Here is a 25,795-nt window from a genome sequence, read left to right as displayed (position 1 = left end):
GTTCTTAAAACTCAGCCTTGTGCACTATGATTTCTAGCCTTGGTGTTTTGGCAAGTTATTCACCTTTTTAGAAATAGCTGAAATATTGAAGCAATTACTGTAAACATTAGGCCATAAAAGAACAGGCTCAATTGTTGTGATAATCGACATCGCTGCAATGCTGAATCATGAAAGAGTGGAAACAGTTGTCTGGCATAGAATAAAATAGAATAATACTTCCCAAGGGACTTTCCCAAGATACGAGGAGATAAAACAACTTAGCAAGATAAGAGGACCTGCTTCATAAATGTCACCTTGCTGAAATGTAGACCTATTAGTGCCAGTCGTAGCTCATTAAAGGGGCAGTATGCGATCACTACATACGTTTTTGTACTTTTTACAAATGCTTTATGATATTAGCTTCTTTCACTCCTTTGTTTGAAAATCTAGTAAACAAACACTGTGTAGCCTCAAAACACAGTTACAACTGTCATGTTGATCTTGGATCCATAGCTCTGTCTATGAATTTGAGAGTGGTTACATTTCTCCAGCTCCATCACTCAGCTATTTACCAAATCAATGTCGAGGAGAGTACTTTTGTTTGAATTGCTGATTTCCCATTGAAACCGAGGTGTTCGAAAGTATTCTGTCTCTCCAAACCACAAATATCACTTCGAGGTCTCCTGTGGCCACCAGAACACTATCACAACACACCCTCCTCCTCTGGCATAGCTGCCCGTATACCATCTCCTTGGGCTGTGCCTGCTAGTGTGAAGAATACGAGAGAGCCTTTCCCTCTCTCCTCTGAAAATACATTCAACATGCTATTGTCACCCCTCACGTGGTTTTCAAACACTGGTAGGATGAAACTTAATAACCAGTACACTATGTCATATGGAGCACCTTTCAATCTCCTCAGGGGTTTCCCGTGCTAGCGTGCAGGGGCTACCTCCTCCCGGAGAGTTCCAGCCCTGCGTTATATACACATAATCTTAAATATTCTGTTCATTCCATTGTTTATTTGACCTTTATTTAACTAGGCAAGTCAGTTAAGAACAAATTCTTATTTTCAATGAAGGCCTAGGAACAGTGGGTTAACTGCCTGTTCAGGGGTAGAACGACAGATTTGTACCTTGTCAGCTCGGGAATTTGAACTCGCAACCTTCCGGTTACTAGTCCAACGCTCTAACCACTAGGCTACCCTGCCGATTGTACCAGTCATGTGGATCTGAAGTATTTAATGGTCTAAGTATTTGACTTACAGTACCGTGATAATGTATTTGCCCCCTTTCTGATGTTCTGTTCTTTTGCGTACTTTTTTATACTGAATGTCATCAGATATTCAACCAAAATATTAGCTCATGGGAACCTGAGTGAACAAATAACACAACAACGGGATGCTTATTTCATAAATAAAGTTATGTAGCACTCAATGCCCCTGTGTGAAAAGTAGTTGCCCCCTTTACACTCAATAACTGGTTGTGCCACTTTAGCTGCAATTACTCCGACCAAATGCTTCCTGTAATTGTTGTTCAGTCTCTCACGTCACTGTGGTTGATGTTTGGCCCACTCTTCCATGCAGAACTGCTTTAACTCAGCGACGTGTGCGTTTTCCAGCATGAACTGCTCCTTTCAAGTCCTGCCACAACATCTCAATTGGGATTAGGTCTGGACTTTCACTAAGCCATTCCAAAACATAAAATGTGTGGCTTTTTAGCCATTTTCATGTAGACTTGATTGCGTGTTTTGGATCATTGTCGTTTTTGCATGACCCAGCTGCGCTTCAGCTCGCAGATGGATGGCCTGACATTCTCCCATAGAATTATCTGATACAGAGCTGAATTCATGGATCCTTCTATTAAGACAAGTCGTCCAGGTCCTGGGGGCAGCAAAGCATCCTCAAACAGTCACACCACCCCCATGCTTGACCGTTGGTATGAGGTTCTTACTGTGGAATGCAGTGTTTGGTTTTCGCCAGGCATAATGGGACCCATGCGTTGTGAGATCTTATCATCTGTGCAGCTGCATCAGTACTAAAAAAAAGGACAACCTGGAACCTTACATGTGTGGTTGGGTGTGCTAGTGTATGGTTATAACCAGCTTTGTCTCTGTGTGTGTCTGTCCACTAGGCACAGCCTTGGTGGTCCAGCGGGACCAGGTTCACCTGCACGACAGTGTCAGTCAGTGCCGGTTCACCTTCTAGACCTCTATGCACAGTGACGGAAGCATCGTCTTCACCTACAAGGAGGTGATTCTCCTCTGGCAGTCATACATATCGACTGACTTTGGTGTGCTTGTTCTTGTGTTTAGGTTCCTATTGACATCAGTAAGGTCAGTGCAGTGAACCACCCAGTCGAAGTGGGCGTCTCTGACGGGTTTGTGGTGCTTCATGAGACTGAGCAGACACCCAGTGAATATCAACGTACTTTACTAATCTACTGTCTCTGTGTGTCTCTTCTCTCTGCATCCCTGGTCCTCCATTATGATTAGAACACTATGCCTGACCACAGTCTGACCACCATTGACCACCTAAGTCATTATGACAGATGTCCGCAGGAGGACCGTCTATGAGTACCACAAAGTGGGCATCCTTAAAAGTCCAAGATCTCCAACTCCACTGCGGTCGAGGTGCTTCCTCTGCCCAGTAAGTCAAAGTCTGCCGAGCTCTTTACAGTAAGATCCATATGGTTATTGTTTGTGCTGGGTTGGAACGAAAATCATACATTTTCGGGGTACTCCAGGGCTGTATTAATTTGGCACAAAACAGACTGAAACGGGGCGGACTATTTGAACTTGTGCAAAAAGAAGCATTTTAGTTTCCTTTGCGAAACACTTTGCTCCAGTGTGTTCTAATGAATATTTCTCTGGCCTAGGGTTCAGGAGATGTTGTTCTATTGGAAATGCCTTCTTCCTTAGTCTTTCATTGTGTGTCCAGTTCTCCAGCTGTGGTCCTTTTGTCTCTTCTGAGATCGGCTTTAACTGCAGCTCGTTTAGTGGACTGCAGAGGTAAATAGTGAAGTCCAAGTAAAGGTTATTGCCATTTGTAGGTAGAGAATACACTGGAATGTTGCTGTGAAGAACCCAAAAGAAAAAAGACCAACCTATCTCTCCCATATCAGCTCTGTGTTTTCTCATAGTTGCTGTTCTCTCCTAATCAGGTGCTCCAGTGGCTTCGACAGACATCGCCAGGACTGGGTAGACGGAGGCTGCCCTGAAAAGAAGCTTGAACGATTCACTATTCAATTCATTAGTTTTCTTCTGCTTCAAGGAAACTCATTCAAAACTGGATACTAATTCACTCCGTCTTGATTTCACAGGGGGGGGGGGGGGGGGACAGAGCTGAGTTCAGATGGTTCACACCAGCACCAAGCCACCTTACATTGTTACTCTCACTCACACTACAACCACTCCAGTTGCTCCGACAACCACAGTGAGACAACGACCGCCACTTTCGTCGCCACGACTACCTCCACCACCACCACCACCACTACTACTGCAACCAGACCCAGCACCACGGTCTCCACCGCCCTGCCCTTCACCAGTGCTCCTCCAGTGTGTTAGTAGCACTACATATCTGGCACACTTTCTGACCAAACGCATTCTCCCCAAAGCGTGCACTAGTTATATTCCTCCTCGTGGATTTACTGTAAAAAAGGACTGAATTGCGTGAAAATCCCACTTGTGTGAAAATGTGTCCATGCTTGCCAAAGCCAATCCAAAGCTTCTAAACCCATGATGTGGAGTGAAAGAGTGCGCACTCCAGGGAGACGGGTATAGAATGGGAGTTGTGCTGAGGTTTGTGTTTAGCTCTGGCTGCTCAAGGATGTAGTGATGGTGAGGGTATGCATCTATATGTGGCTCTGGTGTGAACATTGACTGCAGCCCTCTGACTTGCCATGAAATGATCACTAGGTGTCCAAACAAATCCTTTACCCATCTGTATGTTGTTTTGTTCTTTCAGATCACACAAAGAAGTGGTTGCCAATCTTATTCTAATGAATAATACATATGATCACGATAGGCAGGGCGTGCACTTTTGGGACTGTTCCATTGGTTCCATTAGGCTGGGCAAGCAATTAGCGAGCGCACCGAAAGTACTTGAATGAACGCCAATATTATTTTGACCCAGATCTGAGCGGCAGCCCAGCAAACTGAACATTCCGACAATGTTAGGTAACGTCCCAGCTTGTCCCCCTCCACAACACATCTAATTTTATATTATTTATGCTAAACACATTGTGACATTTAGGACCTTCATCAGACAGAACATCAGATATTGTTTATGCCTACATGGAGTAGTTACACATTTTAAGGATGCTTCTCTTACACAGTTGTTTGTGCACAAACCTCCTTTCAGTTCTGTGCTTCCCCCAGAGGCGGCTGGTAGGCTGGCCTGCTATAAAGCTGACATCCCGTCAGAGCTCGCGGAACCCTGCGTACTCCGAGGTGGAGTAGGGTGGAGTAGGGTGGTGGAGAAGGGTGGTGTGGTGATCATCGACCCCAAACAAGGGTTCATTATCTCTGACCGAGACCTCAGGGAGAGCTTCATGGACGGCAAGGACAGTTTCAATGACCCCGACCAGAGAATACGCTTCGTGTCAGACCAGTGCTGACTGGAACTAACCGGATCTGACCAGAACTAACCAGACCTGACCATTCAGGGGGCTTTGGGGAGGAACTAGTATTTTATACTGGAAGGAGAATGTATGCTTCCGCTACCTCGCAGTCCAACCAAGGTGTAAGAAACTGGTACTTTCTACCGTGGAATTGAGATTGTAGGCTATCGCTACCTCGCAGTCTAGTGAAGGTGCATGAATAGAGGAACAGCCGGAGTTTGTGAGACAATTCAGACACTTGGAGGACAAATTGAAGTTTGTGAGAGAAAAAAAAACACGCTTTGGCCTTCTTCAGTTCTTCCGTGGAATTTATTCAATGACCTTTTATTCAGCATATGACAAAACCTCCAGGTTGATTTAAAAAGCAATGAACGATATAAGCTAAGAATGTCATCAGCATGATGACCAGGTTTCGTTTTCCTGGTGGTCTACACTACTACAGCCTGCTGGAGATGGAAATGGCGGTGCCACAGGAGAGTCTCACGCCTATGCAGAGTTGACTGAACTCAACTACAGTGACAGAAAAAGCTGGAACAATGTACTAATGATTCTCTACTGTAAATATGCTTTACCCATTGTCATTTTCATGACATTTGTAACATTTCTAATTTGCGTGAGAATGCTGTGATTGCAGAGGACTGGACACAAAATAAATTAAACGGGACAGATGATTTGACCTATTCCTCTCCGGTCATTAAGTGATGTTTACTGTAATGCATACCTTAGTGAAGGTAGGATGAAGGTAGGATGCTGTCGAATGTCTATGGAAAACAAAGGCAGGAGCACTGCTTGATGGAAACAAGTGGGTGTTAAAGGTAGCACCCATTGGAACATAAACTGTTGTATGTTTGTTTCCATAAAGATGGATTTTATTTCTCCAGAAGCCCTGTGTGCAGATCCCCGGCTCCATCAACACAGGTGGTGCCACTTCCTCCTCTCAAAAACCCAAACAAATGTCTTTCCTCGTCTCTCTAACCTAAAAGGTTAGGCAAGCTCTGTGTGTGTGGATGAATCCCAAAATTGATAACTTCAAAGGCTTTATTTAGTTCATGACTTTGTTCCCACACTTGTAATAGTGGAAGACAAGTAGCTAGCCTTCACATTGAAATGTCTGTCTGTAGGAGCACAATGATAAGCCACAAGTTACTTGACTGATTATTTTATTGTGCACTAGAATTTTCAATGTAAAATCAAACATCAAATGTACAAGGTTAGAAAGAACTAACGACCATAGCCCTTTATTGTGGGACTTTCTGTTTACCTGAAAATACAAAATGACGTATTACGCATATTCAACAGATACTTAACATTAGACAAATCATTGATGATTAAGGATGTAATTTGGCACTTTTTGCAATAACTAACTCATATGTAATTGTTCCCATAATAATGATAGACTATTAAACATGTTAAAGGCCCAGTCTAGCCAAAAAAGTGATTTTTCCTGTGTTTTATATATGCATTTCCACACTGAGGTTGGGATAATACTGTGAAAATAATGATAATGTGCTTTTAGTGAAAAGGCTGTTTAAAAAGAACACCTGCAATTTCTGCCTGTTTTTGTGGGATGGAGTTTAGGCCTGCCTGGTGGCATCAACAGGTGGTAAATTAGTTAATAGACCAATAGGAAATGTCAGTTAGTTATTAACAGCTGCCAATAACAGCTAGTTTTCAGTTTTCCCCCCTCCACTCCCACACAGTCCTAGCTAAATTCTTGCTTGAGAAATTGCTATTCCCTAAGAAGATATTTTTGTTTGTTTTAAATTCAAATGGTAAAAAAAATTCACAGTTAGCTACTTAAATGTTTCCCAGAAATGATTTTACATTGAGATAAAAATGGCTACATTTGACCTTTAACTGTTAAAACAAGTTAAAACAATCAGTAGTATTAATCACAGCTTTCAGCCAGGAGCAACACAGCTTGTTAGTGTCCGTTCTCTTCATTACCTTATATGGCTATATTGTTACTGATTGGTTAAAAGGTCCAATAATAAAGAAATTATTGACATGTCACTTAACAACATGATATTTACGACAAATATTCTATACGAAACCAGCTTTGTTTTTAACTTCATCCATTTTTTTTGACATAAAGTATTTACTTTTTTTTTTTTATCTCATTATAAAACAATCTACAACTCTCGTCTATGTCCACAGTGCCCAAATGAGTGGTAATACTGTCAGTCTGTACTCGGCATTGTCCTGATGGTTGGTTAAAGGCAGGTAGCACTGGTGTGAGGGGAAGCTAGAGGTCATGACAGGGGTCAACATGCCTGATCAGTCTGGCTTAGGTTTCTTTATCTGAAAAAAGACAAGGTATGTGGGTCAAAATACAGAACATATACAGTATGAGACCACACACAATTGAATACAGGAACTAATGAGTTTGTAGTACATGTGTGACTATCATGGCATGCAGCATATATATATATATATATATATATATACTGGTACTGTTTATATATATATGTGTGTGTGTGTGTGTGTGTGTGTGTGTGTGTGTGTGTGTGTGTGTGTGTGTGTATATATATATATATATATATATATACAGTACCAGTCCAAAGTTTGGACACACCTGCTAATTCAAGGGTTTTTATTTGTACTATGTTCTACATTGTAGATTATGGCATCATGTAGTTACCAAACAAAGTGTTAAACAAATCGAAATATATTTATATTTGAGATTATTCAAAGTAGCCACCATTTGCCTTGATGACAGATTTGCACACTCTTGGCATTCTCTCAACCAGCTTCATCAGGTAGTCACCTGGAATGCATTTCAATTAACAGGTGTGCCTGGTTAAAAGTTCATTTGTGGAATTTCTTTCCTGTCAAGTTTCTTCAAGTGCAGTTTCAAAAACCATCAAGGGCTATGATGAAACTGTCTCTCATGAGGACCGACACAGGAAAGGAAGACCCAGAGTTACCTCTGCTGCAGAGGACAAGTTCATTAGAGTTAACAGCCTCAGAAATTGCAACCTAAATAAATGCTTCAGAGTTCAAGTAACAGACACATCTCAACATCAACTGTTTAGATGAGACTGCCTGAATCGGGCCTTCATGGTCGAATTGCTCCAAAGAAACCACTTCTAAAGGACAACAATAAGAAGAAGAAAACATGAGCAATGGATATTAGACTGGTGGAAATCTGCCCTTTGGTCTGATGAGTCCAAATTTGAGATTTGTGGTTCCAACCACCGTGTCATTGTGAGATGCAGAGCAGGTGAACGGATGATCTCCGCATGTGTGGTTCCCACCGTGAAGCATGGAGGAGGTGATGTGAGGATGCTTTGTTGGTGACACTGTCAGTAATTTATTTAGAATTCAAGGCACTCTCTCTTCTATTATTCTACAATAGAACAAAAAGTAGTTTAAAAAAATAAATAGTACAAATAAAGGAAAACCCTTGAATGAGTAGTTGTTTCTAAACTTTTGACTGGATTATGGTTCATTGTTTACCTAGCTAGCTAGCTAATGTTAGCTGGCTAGCTAGCTAGCTAGCTAATGTTAGCTGGCTAGTTCGCTAGCTAATGTTACATGTATGATCTTATTATTCGTATCTCAGAATAATTTGCTTGGCTAGCTATAGCCAATGTTAGCTAGCTAACATTGAACCTGGTTGGTTAGCTACTTGCATATTTGCGCTCTGAATGCTCCAAGAGCGAAACGCTCTGAATTAACGAACGAACAATCTGACAGCACAGTTGCAGTCACCAAACGCTCTGGATAACATAACAGCCTAACCAGCTCTGCTAGGACAAGTAATGTTAAGTGAGCTGTTCTCTCATTTGTGTCTGGAAGTAGTTACCAAGTTAGCTTGGGTGCTTGGCTGCTGTTGTTTCCACAGAATGCTCAGATTAATCCTTAAATAGATGGGTGGGGCTAAAGCTTAAGAGGGTGTGAACGATGCTGAATGGGTGTAGACAAAGAGGAGCTCTCCAGTAGTAGTACCAAAACATTCAAAGGCCATTTTCTCAAAAGTGAGTTTACAAGTTTATCAATGATCAAAGCAGAATGACTTTCCCTCTGTTCTTAACTGTAATGTATGATATACTATTTTGTAGCTCTGAGTCTCTACTTTAATCCAGTGTAAAATTTTGCTTCATAAGACCGATTATTCTCTATCCCTTCAAGAGTGGGCAGGTAGTCGCCTCCTCTCTGCCGTGACGAGACCAACATTTGTGGCTGCAGAGAGTCACGTGACACTTGATAAGTTGTTGTTCGAAAATCACAAGATATGTTTATAATTGCTAGTGAGTGACAAGTAGGGCCAGGAGTTGTTCCTGACCACATGACCTGACCAAACTCCTGGTCCTAGTGCTAAGTGACCTGGTCTGGTCCAGTACCTTAGGCTGTTTCTTGGGCTTAGTGAAGCGGTTCTGTGGGACCACGTTGAGACCTGCATTCTTCAGAGCTGTGATCCTGGCTGCAATGTCCGACACCTACAACAAAGTGCGTAACGTTAACATGAATATTCTCTCACTCAGATCAACTTAAAAGGACTTAAAAACACCATTGAATGTATATGTTTGTATGTTTTCAGGCAAATATCCACATTATGGACATCTTTCTAATTCTTTCTTTCAATCATTTTATTTTTTCTAGTTTCATTGTGACAATCACCAACATTCAAACATACAATTTTCTAGTTCTAATGTCATCATACCCGAGGTAAAACCAGAGGTAAAATCCCCCGCTTTCTCCTTTTTTCCAAAGCAAAAGTCTGCGTCTGAAATGCCACAAAGGGCTCGGGTCAAAAGTCGTGCACTACATGGAGAATAGGGTGCCATTTTGGACACTAACTAGCTAGCTATGAGACACAGAGGGCATCCAGACTTGAACACACCTGGAGGTCAGACTGATGCACCTGGGCGGCAGCTGATGCCACCTGCTCCTCCAGGTAGGACAGCTCCAGGTCAGAGGTGGAATCGTCGATGGCACGGGCACACTCCTCCAGGTCATCAAGCTCCGCCTCCAGGCCGTACGCCGTGCCCGCCGCCACATACACCTGAATGGCACAATTAATTTGGTACAGACAGATAGACTGACTGTTGGCATTTCAGTTTTATAACATTAACAGAGGTTAGCATCACAGTGTTCTTGAACCCACAGGGAATGTGAAATATTGGAAAGGCAAACACCTGTCTATATAAGGTCCCACAGTTGACAGTGCATGTCAAAGCAAAAACCAAGCCATGAGGTCAAAGGAATTGTCCATAGAGCTCCAAGACAGGATTGTGTCGAGGCACAGATCTGGGGAAGGGTACCAAAAAATGTCTGCAGGATTGAAGGTCCCCCAAGAACCCAGTGGCCTCCATCATTCTTAAATGGAAGAAGTTTGGAACTACCAAGACTCTTCCGAGAGCTGTCCGCCTGGCCAAACTGAGCAATCAGGAGAGAAGGGCCTTGGTCAGGGAGGTGACAAAGACCCCGATGGTCACTCTGACAGAGTTCTAGAGTTCCTCTGTGGAGATGGGAGAACCTTCCAGAAGGACAACCATCTATGTAGCACTCTCAGTCCTTTATGGTAGAGTAAAAGACACATGCCAAAAGCTACCGTAAGACTCTCAGACCATAAGAAACAAGCTTCACGTCTGGAGGAACCCTGGCACCATCCCTATGGTGAAGCATGGGGGTGGCAGCATCATGCTGTAGAGATGTTTTTCAACGACAGAGACTGGGAGACTAGTCAGGATCGAGGTAAAGATGAACGGAGCAAAGTACAGAGAGATTCTTGATCAAAACATGCTCCAGAGCCCGGACTTGAACCTGATCGAACATCTCTGGAGAGACCTGAAAATAGCTCTGCAGCAACGCTCCCCATTCAACCTGACAGTGGTTGAGAGGATCTGTAGAGAAGAATGGGAGAAACTCCCCAAATACAGGTATGCCAAGCTTGTAGCGTAATACCCAAGACTCAAAGCTGTAATAGCTGCCAAAGGTGCTTCAACAAAGTACTGAGTAAAGGGTCAGAATACTTATGTAAATGTAATATTTCAGTTTTTTATTTGTAATAAATTTGCAAAAATGTCTTTTTGATTTGTCATTATGGGATATTGTGTGTAGATTGATGACAGGGGAATTTTTTTTTTATACATTAGAATAAGGCTGTAACCTAACAAAATGTGGAAAAAAGTCAAGGGGTCGGAATACTTTCCAAAGGCACTGTGTGTTAAAGGTTATACAGACACAAAGACAGACAGGTCTTACATTCTCCTCCAGTCTGCTGAGCTGTTCACCCAGCCTCTTGGTGTCAGTGTTGAGGGGTAGTGAAGGGGTGTAGGGAGGAGAACAAGCGTAGTCACCCTCTTCCACCCCCTGGAGTAGGTCCTCTGTCGCATTCAACACCGTCAGCACCTCAGTGGTGATACTGCGCAGTGACATCGCCGAGTACCTCTGCACACACGCAATTGGATTTACACAAGTTTTATGTAATCCCTAAAAGCCTACGGTCTCTGTGTGGAACACATCCATTCATGTGAGAACAACACTTTTAGACAAGCAGAGAAGAGCCAAAGAGTCAAGAGAAAGAAAGAGTGTTTGACTGGTTGACTGCATATGGCGCTACCCCTGTTGCCCAAAGCACGGTCAAGTTTTCAGTTTGCTGTAGCAAAGCGGAAAGGATCTGGAGTGTGTTTTCTAGGTCCTAATTGATATGACTATCCTAACACAGAGTAATGGGAGGGAGGACAGAGGGGGGAAAAAGAAAGGGAAAGTAGTATGGCATAGAGGAGCAAGCACAGAGTTAGTGTTACAGCTGTTAGTTGCTTTGAGGTTAGAAATGTCGAAAGGGTAGATCCACAGAATTACATAGCATTTTAGGCATCTCTATGGGTAAAGCTAGGTGCTTTTCGTTTCTTACATTCTGGATCTCCTCTGAAGACAGTATCTCCTCCTGAACACAGGGGGCGCTCTCTTCTGGGTCCTTAGTTCGGTTGCTCTCAGTTTCTTTCTCGTCTGTATTCTTCTCAAAATTCTCCCCTTCGCTTTCCCCAAAATCATCCATCTCCTTCTCGCTTGTTTGCTCCTCTACCTCCCCACCTTCATATCCCCCTCTTTCTACTCCCTTGCTTTCTTCTTCCAGGTCTCGGGAAGTCTCGCTCTTTGTCTGGTCTGATACTTGTTCCTTTCTCTCATCTAAATGCTGTGGTCGGATGCTTTTATGGGTCTCTGTTTCAGCTTGCTCATCTTTCTCTCGAGCCTCTTTCTCACCTCGCTCCACGACACACTCTACTGTCTTATTCAAACTGTCCCTTACTCTTTCCTTCCCTCCAGCCTTCTCTTGAGGTTTGACTCCAGTCTTATCTAAAGTGCCAAACCTGTCTGACAGCTGTTCTAACATTAGCATCTCATTAATTATTAGATATTCATCTATCTCTTCTTCTTTCTTAAACTTGCTTTCTCCAACCTTTGTTTGATTCTTATCCTCTTCTCTCCCTTCTCTTTCAGGGTTCGCCACCATCTCTCCATCCATCTCTACCTCCATCCCACCCAGTGTGTGCTCTAGGTTGCTGATTATTTTGTCAAACATCACCTCTCCCTCCACAGTGTCCACACTTTCTGTTGTTTCTCGCTCTCTTTCTCCCACTTCTGCCTCTCCCATCCCTCCTCCCACCTTTCTCTCTGCTTCCCCTGCCCTCTTTCCTTCCTTTCCTCCTTCAAACATCCTCTCCATCATCCTCTGTACCTTCATGACTCCCTCTTCCTCTACCTTTGTGTCCATCTCTTCGCTTTGCAGCTCTCCCTCTTTCTCACTTTCATCCTCAAAGTCAAAGAGTCTGACGTCTAGTTCTCCGATGCTATCTCTCCTCTCCTTGTTCATCCTCCTCCCTTCCACCTCCATCCCCCCCAGGTACCAGGGCTTCTCTCTCACCCTCTCCAGCTGTACCCTCCTCCTCTCTCCCTCCATCTCTCCCCATCTCTCTCCATGCCACTTTCCCTCCTTCTCTCCACATCTCTCTCTGACCCAGTCCGCCACTCTATTGGACAACTTCATTCGGTCTCCTTTTCTCCCCTCTTCCCTCTCTCCCTCGTTCCTTCCCACTCTATCCAGTTCATCTTCCGTAGAGGAGAATTGGGACGCGCTAACGAGACTGGCCAGATCTCTCAACTTGGAGGTCAGTTCCTCTTTATCTCCCTCCATCTCCCACAGTGCCTCAGCGTCAATCTCCTCCCGCTCTCCACCCCCTTCTCCTCCTCTCTCCTCCCTCCCTTTCTCCATCTCTTCATCATAGAGATCCACTCTATCCAGCTCGTCCTCTGTTGATGACAACTGCGCGTCATTGACCTGTCTAGCCAGTCTGCACCGTTCGTATGTCAGCTTTTCCTTCTCTCCCTCCCTCTCTCCTTCTCTCTGCTCCTCCATCTCTCCATCGCTGACACCCACTCGGTCAAGCTCTTCCTCTGTTGATGAGAAATGTGTGACTTGGCTAGCCAGCATACGCAACTTTACGGTGTGCTCCTCTCTTCCTTCTCTCTCCCTCTTTTTTGTCCTCTCCTCCACCCGCTCTCTCTCCCATTCTCGCTCAACTCTACCCACTCTGTCCAACTCATCTTCAGTGGATGAGAATTCTGTGCCTCTGACCTGACTAGCTAGCTTGATTAGTGTTGACTTCAGCTCTCCTCCTCCATCTCCCTCCCTTTCTTTGATCCTCTTCTCCTCCTCACCCTCTCCCGCTCTCCCTCCTTCCATCTCGATTTCTATATGCCATAACCGCTCCTCCTCCTGAGTTCCTTCTCTCCTTCCCTCCCTTCCTCCCTCGTCCTCTCCCGATCTGTGCAGTTCGTCCTCAGATGATGAGAGGTGTGCGAGGCCGACTTGGCTGGCCAGCTCTCTCAGTCTGATGGTCAGTTCCTGCTCAAGATTGATGGTCACTCCCATGGTCCCTCCTCCCTGGCCTTTAGGGGCCCCGCAGCCGGGGGCCTCCCCCTCAGGACCCCGGGGTTCAGGGGTCAGCGACCTGGAGGTCAAGCCTCCATCCAAAGTCAGAGTGTCTGGGGTGACTGCGCCAGATTGGCTGGTCTTTTTCACACTTAGTTTCTTGGCCAGGGCATCCAGTAGCGTGCTGCTATACTCCTGTTAACAGCAGATACAAGACATAGAAGCTATCAGAGAAATAAAATGGATGTCCAACATGATAAGGGAAATAAGTGTGATTGAGGTCACAAGTGAAAGTGACAGACTGTCTCGCTTTACCTCTCCTCTTCCCTCCCCCTGATCCTTCTTAGTCCTCTTCCTCCTTCGCGTCCTCCTGACTTTGCCCCCCTCCTCCAGCTCATCAGCCCCGCTGCTCTCAGCCTCCATCCCCTCAGGGTTAAAGTTCACGTCGAAGATGCCTGGGCGGGATGACCGACGTGAAGAGGGGGTGCACCGGTGCTCCACAGGCACCTTTCTCTTCAGGATGGCGAGCAGAGGCTTCTGGGGCTTCGGCCCTTGACCTCGAATCTGATCTTCTCCCACCTCAGATTCAGAGTTGAGGGTGTCCGTGCTGGCGTGGTGGTCCAGCAAGGGTGAGGGGAGGCTGTGCTGCTGGTCGTCAGAGGCCTGAGAATCTGGTGCCTCTGACCCCTGGTTGTTGTTGGCGTTTGTCATTTTCCTGCGTATCTCCAGCAGGGCGGCGCCCCAGGCCCCCTCTCCCCCCTCGGCGTCGTCTGAGCCCATCTCATCGTAGGCGGAGATCACACCGGACTCCTTCTCCAAAACGCTGAATACCAGTGACTTCCTCTTGGTCAGCAGGCTGGGCCGAGACAGCTGTGTGCTCTGCTGGGCGATCCAGTTCCCGTCTGGGCTCTTCAGCACTGAGGACGCACCTCCGGACACACACACATCAGGGTAGACAGATGCCACACACACACACAAACACAGGCAGGCACACACACACACACACACACACACACACACACACACACACACACACACACACACACACACACACACACACACACACACACACACACACACACAAACACAGGGGAGGATGCATTTATCCACCAGTCTTTTACTACAGTACATCAACAATAGGTCATTATGTTTGTTTGTTTTCCCCCTATTGAACTGTACAAAGTTGCATGAATGTACAGTGCCTTGCAAAAGTATTCATCCCCCTTGGCGTTTCTCCTATTTTGTTGCGTTACAACCTGTAATTTAAATGGATTTTTATTTCGATTTCATGTAATGGACATACACAAAATAGTCCAAATTGGTGAAGTGAAATGAAAAACAAATACTAAAAAACAGAAAAGTGGTGCGTGCATATGTATTCACCCCCTTTGCTGTGAATCCCCTAAATAAGATCTGGTGCAACCAATTACCTTCAGAAGTCACATAATTAGTTAAATAAAGTCCACCTGTGTGCAATCTAAGTGTCACATGATCTTTCACATGATCTCAGTATATATACACCTGTTCTGAAAGGCCCCAGAGTCTGCAACACCACTAAGCAAGGGGCACCACCAAGCAAGCGGCACCATGGAGACCAAGGAGCTCTCCAAACAGGTCAGAGACAAAGTTGTGGAGAAGTACAGATCAGGGTTGAGTTATAAAAAAAATATCCAAAACTTTGAACACCCCACGGAGCACCATTTAAATTATTTAAAAAAGGAAAGAATAGGGCACCACAACAAACCTGCCAAGAGAGGGCCGCCCACCAAAACTCATGGACCAGGCAAAGAGGGCATTTATCAGAGAGTCAACAAAGAGACCAAAGATAACCCTGAAGGAGCTGCAAAGCTTCACAGCTGAGGCTAGAGTATCTGTCCATAGGACCACTTTAAGCTGTACACTCCACAGAGCTGGGCTTTACGGAAGAGTGGCCAGAAAAAAAGCCATTGATTAAAGAAAAAAATAAGCAAACACGTTTGGTGTTAGCTAAAAGGCATGTGGGAGACTCCCCAAACATAGAGTGCCTTGCGAAAGTATTCGGCCCCCTTGAACTTTGCGACCTTTTGCCACATTTCAGGCTTCAAACATAAAGATATATAAACTGTATTATTTTGTGAAGAATCAACAACAAGTGGGACACAATCATGAAGTGGAACGACATTTATTGGATATTTCAAACTTTTTTAACAAATCAAAAACTGAAAAATTGGGCGTGCAAAATTATTCAGCCCCCTTAAGTTAATACTTTGTAGCGCCACCTTTTGCTGCGATTACAGCTGTAAGTCGCTTGGGGTATGTCTCTATCAGTTTTGCACATCGAGAGACTGAATTTTTTTCCCATTCCTCCTTGCAAAACAGCTCGAGCTCAGTGAGGTTGGATGGAGAGCATTTGTGAACAGCAGTTTTCAGTTCTTTCCACAGATTCTCGATTGGATTCAGGTCTGGACTTTGACTTGGCCATTCTAACACCTGGATATGTTTATTTTTGAACCATTCCATTGTAGATTTTGCTTTATGTTTTGGATCATTGTCTTGTTGGAAGACAAATCTCCATCCCAGTCTCAGGTCTTTTGCAGACTCCATCAGGTTTTCTTCCAGAATGGTCCTGTATTTGGCTCCATCCATCTTCCCATCAATTTTAACCATCTTCCCTGTCCCTGCTGAAGAAAAGCAGGCCCAAACCATGATGCTGCCACCACCATGTTTGACAGTGGGGATGGTGTGTTCAGGGTGATGCGCTGTGTTGCTTTCACGCCAAACATAACGTTTTGCATTGTTGCCAAAAAGTTCAATTTTGGTTTCATCTGACCAGAGCACCTTCTTCCACATGTTTGGTGTGTCTCCCAGGTGGCTTGTGGCAAACTTTAAACAACACTTTTTATGGATATCTTTAAGAAATGGCTTTCTTCTTGCCACTCTTCCATAAAGGCCAGATTTGTGCAATATATGACTGATTGTTGTCCTATGGACAGAGTCTCCCACCTCAGCTGTAGATCTCTGCAGTTCATCCAGAGTGATCATGGGCCTCTTGGCTGCATCTCTGATCAGTCTTCTCCTTGTATGAGCTGAAAGTTTAGAGGGGCGGCCAGGTCTTGGTAGATTTGCAGTGGTCTGATACTCCTTCCATTTCAATATTATCGCTTGCACAGTGCTCCTTGGGATGTTTAAAGCTTGGGAAATCTTTTTGTATCCAAATCCGGCTTTAAACTTCTTCACAACTGTATCTCGGACCTGCCTGGTGTGTTCCTTGTTCTTCATGATGCTCTCTGCGCTTTTAACGGACCTCTGAGACTATCACAGTGCAGGTGCATTTATACGGAGACTTGATTACACACAGGTGGATTGTATTTATCATCATTAGTCATTTAGGTCAACATTGGATCATTCAGAGATCCTCACTGAACTTCTGGAGAGAGTTTGCTGCACTGAAAGTAAAGGGGCTGAATAATTTTGCACGCCCAATTTTTCAGTTTTTGATTTGTTAAAAAAGTTTGAAATATCCAATAAATGTCGTTCCACTTCATGATTGTGTCCCACATGTTGTTGATTCTTCACAAAAAAATACAGTTTTATATCTTTATGTTTGAAGCCTGAAATGTGGCAAAAGGTCGCAAAGTTCAAGGGGGCCGAATACTTTCGCAAGGCACTGTATGAAGGAAGGTACTCTGGTCAGATGAGACTGAAATTGAGCTTTTTGGTCATCAAGGAAAACGCTATGTCTGGCGCAAACCCGACACCTCTCATCACTCCGAGAATACCATCCCCACAGTGAAGCATGGTGGTGGCAGCATCATGCTGTGGGGATGTTTTTCATCGGCAGGGACTGGGAAACTGGTCAGAATTGAAGGAATGATGGATGGTGCTAAATGCAGGGAAATTCTTGAGGGAAACCTGTTTCAGTCTTCCAGAGATTTGAGACTGGGACGGAGGTTCACCTTCCAGCAGGACAATGACCGTAAGCATACTGCTAAAGCAATACTTGAGTGGTTTAAGGGGAAACACTTAAATGTCTTGGAATGGCCTAGTCAAAGCCTAGACCTCAATCTAATTGAGAATCTGTGGTATGACTTAAAGATTGCTGTAAATCAGCAGAACCCATCCAACTTGAAGCAGCTGGGGCAGTTTTGGCTAGAAGAATGGGTAAAAATCCCAGTTGCTAGATGTGCCAGGCTTATAGGGACATACCCCAAGAGACTTGCAGCTGTAATTGCTGCAAAGGATGGCTCTACAAATTATTGACTTTGTGGGGGTGAATAGTTACGCACGCTCAGGTGTTCTGTTCTTTGTCTTATTTCTCCTTTGTTTCACAATTAAAAATATTTTTCATCTTCAAAGTGGTAGGCATGTTGTGTAAGTTAAATGATACAAACCCCCCAAAAATCTATTTTAATTCCAGGTTGTAGGAATAAAAAAAATAGGAATAATTCCAAGGCGGGTGAATACTTTCGGAAGCCACTGTATTGTATCTTGAAACTGTAATTGTCTAGGACATGGAAGACAAGCGAATAAATAATTGAAAAAAAAAGTGTAATTTTGAAAATGATTAAGCTAGGTAGGTGTGTGGAAAGACCGTTGTAATGGTGCGTGTGAATAATGACTAGCAGAGTTGCGGTGGCCAGCAGGGTCTTACTGGAGTTGTCCAGGCGGTCAACACTCTTCCAGTTGGCCAATCCTGCCGCTCCTCCCTCCTTTTTCAGCCCATGCTGAGAGTCCTGGGAAACCCCAGAGCACTGCATCATAACGTTGTCATCCAGCAGCGAGAAGGCAGAGTGAGACCGCTGAGACAAATACAAATAATGAAATAGTTGAATCTCTAAAGAGAGGTAAATATAACCAACATAGGCCACACTCTATATACTGTATATATAAACATGTTCTGTACGGGTCTTATGTGACAGACTGGGTTTTGAACCTGGGTCGACTGCATGCCGCAGTTAGCCCTCTGAGCTAAAGCCTAGGCAAGGCTACTGATCACGTAAGGTAGTTCCCTTACACTCCGTACTAACCCATATAGAGGCCTTGGCGCGGGCTGATGTGGTGCGGGAGATCTTGCAGCTGGGGGAGCTTGAAGCCAAGGGCAGGTCACCACTCTGGTTGTCGGGGAGCCAGTCCAGGTCATAGTCTGGCTTCATCTCAGCTAGATTCTTCCTCCGCCGGATGATCTAGCATGAAATAAACTGAGTTGAATTCAATTGTATTGAAATGAATTGAAATTAAATTAAATTGGACATACTTTCTGCACAATGGTTGTGGCCAGTTCCTCAATCAGCTCTTCTCTGTGGTCTCGCAGATACCTTGCCTCGCTCTGCTTGTCCTAGTCAGAACAACAACGAAGTCAGCCAGACAGTCAATAAGATGTTTACTCTTTTTAGACAACTCCATCCTACAGAATATGTTACCTGACTGTCGGTGTGTCCCTCTGCCTTGGCGATGGCCTCGTCGATGGCCTCCTCTGCCACCCTCAGTGCCACCGTCAGGGTCTCTGCCATGCTGTGCTCTGAAAAGGGATGGGGACATAACCAAGAGGTTTCTTTAGATTAAAGTCTGTCTTGCTATACACTCACCAGCCAGCAGAGGGTGGTAGTCTGTCTTGCTATACACTCACCAGCCAGCAGAGGGTGGTAGTCTGTCTTGCTATACACTCACCAGCCAGCAGAGGGTGGTAGTCTGTCTTGCTATACACTCACCAGCCAGCAGAGGGTGGTAGTCTGTCTTGCTATACACTCACCAGCCAGCAGAGGGTGGTAGTCTGTCTTGCTATACACTCACCAGCCAGCAGAGGGTGGTAGTCTGTCTTGCTATACACTCACCAGCCAGCAGAGGGTGGTAGTCTGTCTTGCTAGTGGTTTGTTTGTCTTTTTGGAATACTTTTTTTGTTTTTATATATTTTTGTAATTGTTATTTTTCAGAGGGGGGTTACATGTACAACAAAACAAAAAATGAAGGTAACCCCGATTCATTGATCCATTATAGAGATCAGTCCTTTCTGGAGCCCAGATCATTTATTTATAAATCCCATCGTTAGATGATTCGGTAGCTGACCTAAGTTGTAAATATGGGAGAAAATAATAAGGAATTACCCAGTAATGTGAATGTATTTTTCAAATCTTGGAAAGTTCTCAAACCATTACTGTCCATGATATCAGTAAGGGTTCGGATTCCACATTTGCACTACTGGGGGGATGCAAAAGGCCGCCCTCCAGATCTCAAGGCATTGTTGTGAAATATTGGAGGACGGGCATGACATTTAGATTTTTCAATTTTGCACCAAATAGAAAGTGTGAGCAATAGTAGCACCAAATCGTAATTTACATTAAGGGATAGATCAGTGAAGGTCACCTTTTCCGGGGCAATCTCTATATTCTCAATCAGGAGGCAGAATAATAATGTCTGGAACAATTTAAGATGGGGCCAAATGCTAGAGCCTGGAAATACAATTGAAAGTTTGGAAAATATAAAATACATTTTATACCGCACTATGAATTTTATCCCAATAGCCAGAAGGGGGAGCCATGGGATGCATTTAACTACAGAAATTCAGCCATGGCAATATTCATTTTGAATATAGATATTCAGCCAGTGAAAACAACTGGGATATTATTCTGTCTACTGATGTCGGATTGAATTGATTTGAGCGTTCTGTTAAAGTTTTTGGCAATGGTTTAATCTAAAGAAGGAAATATATCTACTCCCAAATATTTAAAATGGGGAACGAATTGCGATTCCATAAGTAGAGATGGAGTCCTCCATCGGGGTCTTGAGAGGCAGAAGAGCTGATTTGGTTAGATACATTTTATAACTTCAGATTAAAGCTGAATTTATCTATGATCTTCAATGCGTTTGGGAACAATTGAGATACAGTGTCTATATATATATATATATAGTGAAATGTAATTTAAGGAAATTAAATGATCAGTAGAATCTGTGTTATTTAAATCGTTTGCCAAATTGCCTGGGCCAGGGGATCCATGGATAATAAGAACAGCAGAGGTGAAATTGGACCTCCTAGTCTGCTCAAATCAAATCAAATCAAAGTTATTTATATAGCCCTTCGTACATCAGCTGATATCTCAAAGTGCTGTACAGAAACCCAGCCTAAAACCCCAAACAGCAAGCAATGCAGGTGTAGAAGCACCTGCTGTAGAAGTCTGTTGTAGAAGTCTGCTGCTTCTAGTGATCCTGAACGGAGCAGATATTGCCTCGAGTGATGCAGCGGTCTAAGGCAAGGCATGTCAGTGTTAGAAGGCGTCACTACAGACACTGGTTCAATTACAGGCTGTATCACAACTGGCCATGATTGGGAATCCCATAAGACAGTGCACAATTGGCCCAGCATCGTCCAGGTTAGAGTTTGGCCTACTGTCTTAGTAAATAAGAATTTGTTCTTATTATTGAAAGAAAAGAAAAAACATGGCTGAGGAATTGGCATATGGTATTTTAATCATATTACTGAAATTGTTGTCAATTCCAATATGTTCCAAGACTGACCATTCTAGTTTATCAAAAGCTTTTTCTGCATCAAGAAATAATACAGCCCAAAGACCTGTTGTTTCTGATGATATAGTCGATGGGAAGTTATCCGAGGTTAAACGCTTTTTAACAAACCCACTTTGGACCGTGTGGATTAATATAGGTAAATGACATGCTGACCATACCGCCCGCATTGCGTGCGCGAGCGTTGCAAAATACCTTTACACATACAGTACAGGTTATTCAATCATTGCATCCACACGACTTGCTCACGTCAACGAGTCTGTGTAGCCAGGCGGTAAAGTAGAACTTGTCCTGCTTCTCCCATCTCCTCATTGTTTTTTTAGGAGTATATAGCCACATGGGTGATTGAAAGATGAACTGAGGCCCACACTCCAGTCCAGTTGGAGGCAGTAATGCACATTAAAGTTGGTTGTCAACTGCCATATAAAGTCCAAATAAGAAGACTGAAAGAGGAGAGATTACTAACTCATTATCTGTGGATTAATTGTCGGAGTAGAGGACCTTATGCATTTCAGGTAAAATAACAACCCAATGTTTGTATCCCAGGACAAATTAGCTAGCAACAGCAAGCTAGCTAGCTAAATTGCCATGACTGTTTAATGCTTTTCGACCAGTCCCCAAATTAATATAGTTGGTTCAGAGTTCGTTTTGAAATTTCAACCTGGGTGTCCTGATCGAGTCTGGTGTGGATGGACAAAATCAACATGCGCGCACCACCTGGTGTAGTCAGCATGTGAGTCTCGAGACTCGATGCCAATATTTTATAAACATTTCATATCTGTGATTATCAAAGATAGAGGACTATAGTGAAAACACTATGTGACATCCTTACCTTTTTTTTAATAAGAGCGAAATTAGTGCCGTGTTCACATCTCTCCTAAATGAACATTTAAGAACGTCTGTATTAATAATTTAATAGTGGACCTAATTGAACATTCTAAATAGACTTCAGTTGGAATACTTTCCCATCCTAGTGATTTGCCTATGTTCATGGTATCCAATGCCCCTTTGAGTCCATTGAGACAGGTTTGGGCTCCCAACAAGGTGGCTTCTTCCTGTTGAGAGGAGTTCTTAAAAGGTGCAATATGCAGAAATAGCTCCGCCATTTCCTCGTATCAAAAATTCTAATAGTTCGCCAACTTTCCTGTTTATGTGGCAAAACAAGCATAGTGTTTGTACCATCTAAATACGTTTATAATAAACTAACATATTGTATTTTCAGCTGTTTGAAGTTGGTGCACAAAACTGAAAGTAAAAGAGGCAAAAATGAAACTTAAAAACGGGAAGCATAGAAATAAAACAGATCTACCAGTTCTTAGACTTGCTTTCAATGAGAATGACAGATCTATAGCTCATAAATACATTTTAACTATAAAACAACGTGAGCAGGTCTCATTGCCAACAATAGCAAAGCGAGTTGGTGCCACAGTGCTCAATAGAACTAATAGGAGCTGGCAGGGTGAAAAATACACAAAAATAAGGCCTGTTTTTTTGCGATTACTTCAAAACGACGGCAAGCAGCTGGGAAATATGGTCATATTATGAAACTGGGCTCCACGGCGGATGCAATGAACTAGTTTTTATCAGAAAAGAACATTGTTAAAAATGTCATGTGTCCAGCCTACCTATTGGTTAACTTTAGCTAGCTATGACAATCAGTTTGTATTGCTAGTTAAAGCTTGCTGTTAACTAGCCAGCTGAAGTTAGATGGATGGCTAGCTACGGTAGTGAAAATTCCTTGTATGAACTGTGCGTAGTGATATCTCAGAATGCCATTACTCATCTATCGTATAAAAATGCAAAAATATTTGTATCCGGAATCGGCATCAATCAGTAGAACACGCCTGACTCTAATCCACCAGTTATACAGTCATCAAAAAGAGAGCTGGCTCAAGCAAGCAAAGGCAGCAGCGCAGTCATCAACTACATGTACCATTTCTTCACCAACTACGGAGTTGGGAAAACACGTGTGGACCTAAATTGTGATAACTGCAGTGGCCAAAACAATAACATGTTTGTGCTCTGGTATTGTGCCTGGCGGACAATGCACAAGCTCCACCACAGTCTGGACCTTCACTTCCTGATCACAGGCCACACCAAGTTTGCCCCCGACTGGTGCTTCGGCCTCAACAAGCAGTGAACACTGAGTGAACACTGTCTGAGATTGCTGGTGTTGTGAAGGACAGCACTGTGACAGGGGTTAACATCCCACAGCAGGTTGGACTGGAGGATGGTACGGTGCTGGTGGAAAGCTACGGCTGGCAACAACACTCTGTACTTCAGGCCTCCTCTACAGATCAAGCAGTACCAGCAAATAAAATTCATTGTATGAGGTTATTCTTATCTAAACTTGGGAGGTGAATTGATGTTGTGCAGGGTTGTAATGTCTTCAGATTTTTTGTTATTCCCTGTTTTACAGCTTCAATGCTCTGGAGTCTGGTGTTGTTGCCAAGGAGCGTTCGGTCTGTCGGGACCAGGTTTCAGCTGCATTGCATCCTTCCTCCTATAGATGGTCAGCCTGTAAAGCGCCATCTGGGCTGGACACAAGCTAACTTTTTGACAAGATCAGACAATTTTATGATGAAGAGTTTATGGACATCACATGCCCTGCACCAAAGTCAAGGGCAGGACAGCAACAGGCTCTCCGAATATAGATTCCCTTGTTCATGCGTGGTTTGGGCGGACCAGTCATCAGCACTATCTGCAGTGGCTCTATTAAAATGACTCTGTTATAAAACACACACGATATACGTTGCTGCTACTATTTTTTTATCATGCTGCTCAGCCACTTTATCCCTGATTGTATGCATATAACTACCTCGTCTATCACTATAATATGATTTTGTGACATACCACAACAATATCATGTGATCGTATCAAGTGTCCATCACATAAAAATATGGCGCAATCATCTGTTTATGTACTGTACATGTTCACCTCACTCTAGTTTCAACTCAGGTTGCATGGTCTTATCTTGTATGGAATACTATGTGATAAGTGCATGTGTAACAGTATATAAAGTATGCTAATGTACTGGTGTGAAGGCATTTGGGCAGTGGTGTAAAGTACTTAAGTAAAAATACTTGAAATTACTACTTAAGTCGTTTTTTGTGATATCTGTACACTATTTTATATTTAACTACTTTTACTTCACTACATTCGTAAAGAAAATAATGTACTTTTTACTCAATACATTTTCCTTGAGACCCAAAAGTAGTTTTGACAGGAAAATATAACCAGAATATAAAGAGTGGGAGGCCCTGGTGCACAACTGAGCAAGAGGACAAGTACATTAGTGTCTAGTTTGAGAAACAGACACCTCACAAGTCCTCAACTGGCAGCTTTATTAAATAGTACCCTCAAAATACCCGTCTCAATGTCAACAGTGAAGAGGCGACTCCGGGATGCTGTTCGTCCTTCCTCTATTTCTGATGTCAATCAGTTCTATTTGTAACTGGGCTATTTCACAAAAGTTCTGTACATTTTACAGACCCCGTCTGTTTTACATTGGTTATCTTGTTATTAGTCCCACCCTTCAGCTCCATTCAACCTATCCCACTGTGCAGTAGAAAAGTACTGAACCTTTCTATTCTCATAGTTTCTACAGAATGTAAATTAAAGATAAAAAATGTTGCTAAAATCATTATTATATTATTGATCGATTGACTTTGACTTTTCAAATCACCCAGTGTTGCTATCTGCAGTGTTAGTTCTAGGTAAATGTTGCAATTCTTCAGCCATTCCTGGACCTGTGACCAAAAACAAACTACATATGGACAGTACCAAAATAAATGATCTAATGATTCTGCCTCCTTGCAGCAAAATCTGCAGAGCTGCAAAGATTGTATCCCCCATATATATAACATTCTATTAGTTGCAAGAATTTTGGACAATAATTTAAATTGAAAAATTCAAAGTTTTGAATCTGGCGTTGTTTTGCGTGTCAATTCATAAACCATGTGCCATGGAATCGGTACACCGAAAATCTCTTCCCAACTATTTTGCAATTTAAATGGCACCGCTGTCAATTTTTTGGTCCTTAAATGAAACTGGTATATATTTTTAGTTATCACAATTTTCTTGAACCATTTTTGGTCTTTAATGCAGGGCAGACGGACAAGTTCCTTACCTTTTCCCCCTAGACCTGCCATACAGTAAGCGTCCCACACCTTAATATGATGTTATATGTTGACAATAATTTGAAAATAAGTAAATGTATAGTTATTTTGCAAAAGAAAAGCCACGAGATAGCCACCATTTATGATATGCATGCCACCGGAACCGGAAGTTATTTTATGAACAAAAATAATAATGATTGGGGTGCTTATATTTGTTAACAAATATACACAAGTATGTAATGGAAATAGTTATTTTTGTGTATCTCCTTGAGATACCTCAGAGAGGTCACAGCCAGGGATCAGCCATTATGGACAACAACCATGGTTAAGTGTCTTGCTCAAGGGCAGATCAACAGATTTTTCACCTAGTAGACTCAGGGATTCAAACCAGCAACCTTTCAGTTACTATCCCAACATTCTAACCACTAGGCTACCTACGGCACCCCTATCTGTTCTTTCAGTAAAGACATGAAATGCTTTAGAAGGGGAAAGCCAGAAGCCTACCTTCACTCTGTCTGTAGAAGGCATTTTCACTACAGACGCTGCCCTCGTTGCCGATGCTCTCCTCATACGTGCTACCCTCTGCAAAAAGATACAACACACAGGGCATGGGTCATGTTCAGTAGGTCACAATGTAGCAAAAAGGTGTGAACAGGAAAATAAAATGGGTATTGGAAAACTTAAGGCATTGGACAACTTTGTCTGTT

At 43.3% G+C, this 25,795-nt stretch overlaps 1 protein-coding gene across 3 annotated transcripts in view; it reads right to left on the bottom strand.

The window, feature by feature from the left end:
- Nucleotides 1-5,738: 5,738 nt before the first annotated feature.
- Nucleotides 5,739-25,795, bottom strand: part of myripa (myosin VIIA and Rab interacting protein a) — a 54,319-nt gene continuing 34,262 nt past the window's right edge. The window contains exons 5-16 of one of the 3 annotated variants that reach the window (XM_031810608.1): nt 25,593-25,670; nt 18,876-18,973; nt 18,710-18,790; nt 18,483-18,638; nt 18,107-18,254; nt 13,792-14,405; nt 11,458-13,671; nt 10,806-10,991; nt 9,442-9,603; nt 9,262-9,324; nt 8,942-9,037; nt 5,739-6,896 (exon numbers count right to left, since the gene is read on the bottom strand). In XM_031810608.1, the coding sequence (XP_031666468.1) occupies nt 6,873-6,896; nt 8,942-9,037; nt 9,262-9,324; nt 9,442-9,603; nt 10,806-10,991; nt 11,458-13,671; nt 13,792-14,405; nt 18,107-18,254; nt 18,483-18,638; nt 18,710-18,790; nt 18,876-18,973; nt 25,593-25,670 (3,920 nt within the window). In that variant the 3' untranslated portion in view covers nt 5,739-6,872. The remainder of the gene's footprint in view (nt 6,897-8,941; nt 9,038-9,261; nt 9,325-9,441; nt 9,604-10,805; nt 10,992-11,457; nt 13,672-13,791; nt 14,406-18,106; nt 18,255-18,482; nt 18,639-18,709; nt 18,791-18,875; nt 18,974-25,592; nt 25,671-25,795) is intronic. The other 2 variants (XM_031810609.1, XM_031810610.1) reach the window with 2 other exon arrangements.

Source organism: Oncorhynchus kisutch, linkage group LG30 (assembly GCF_002021735.2).
Source record: "Oncorhynchus kisutch isolate 150728-3 linkage group LG30, Okis_V2, whole genome shotgun sequence".
Taxonomy (NCBI): domain Eukaryota; kingdom Metazoa; phylum Chordata; class Actinopteri; order Salmoniformes; family Salmonidae; genus Oncorhynchus; species Oncorhynchus kisutch.
This window is presented reverse-complemented; position numbering and strand designations above follow the sequence as displayed.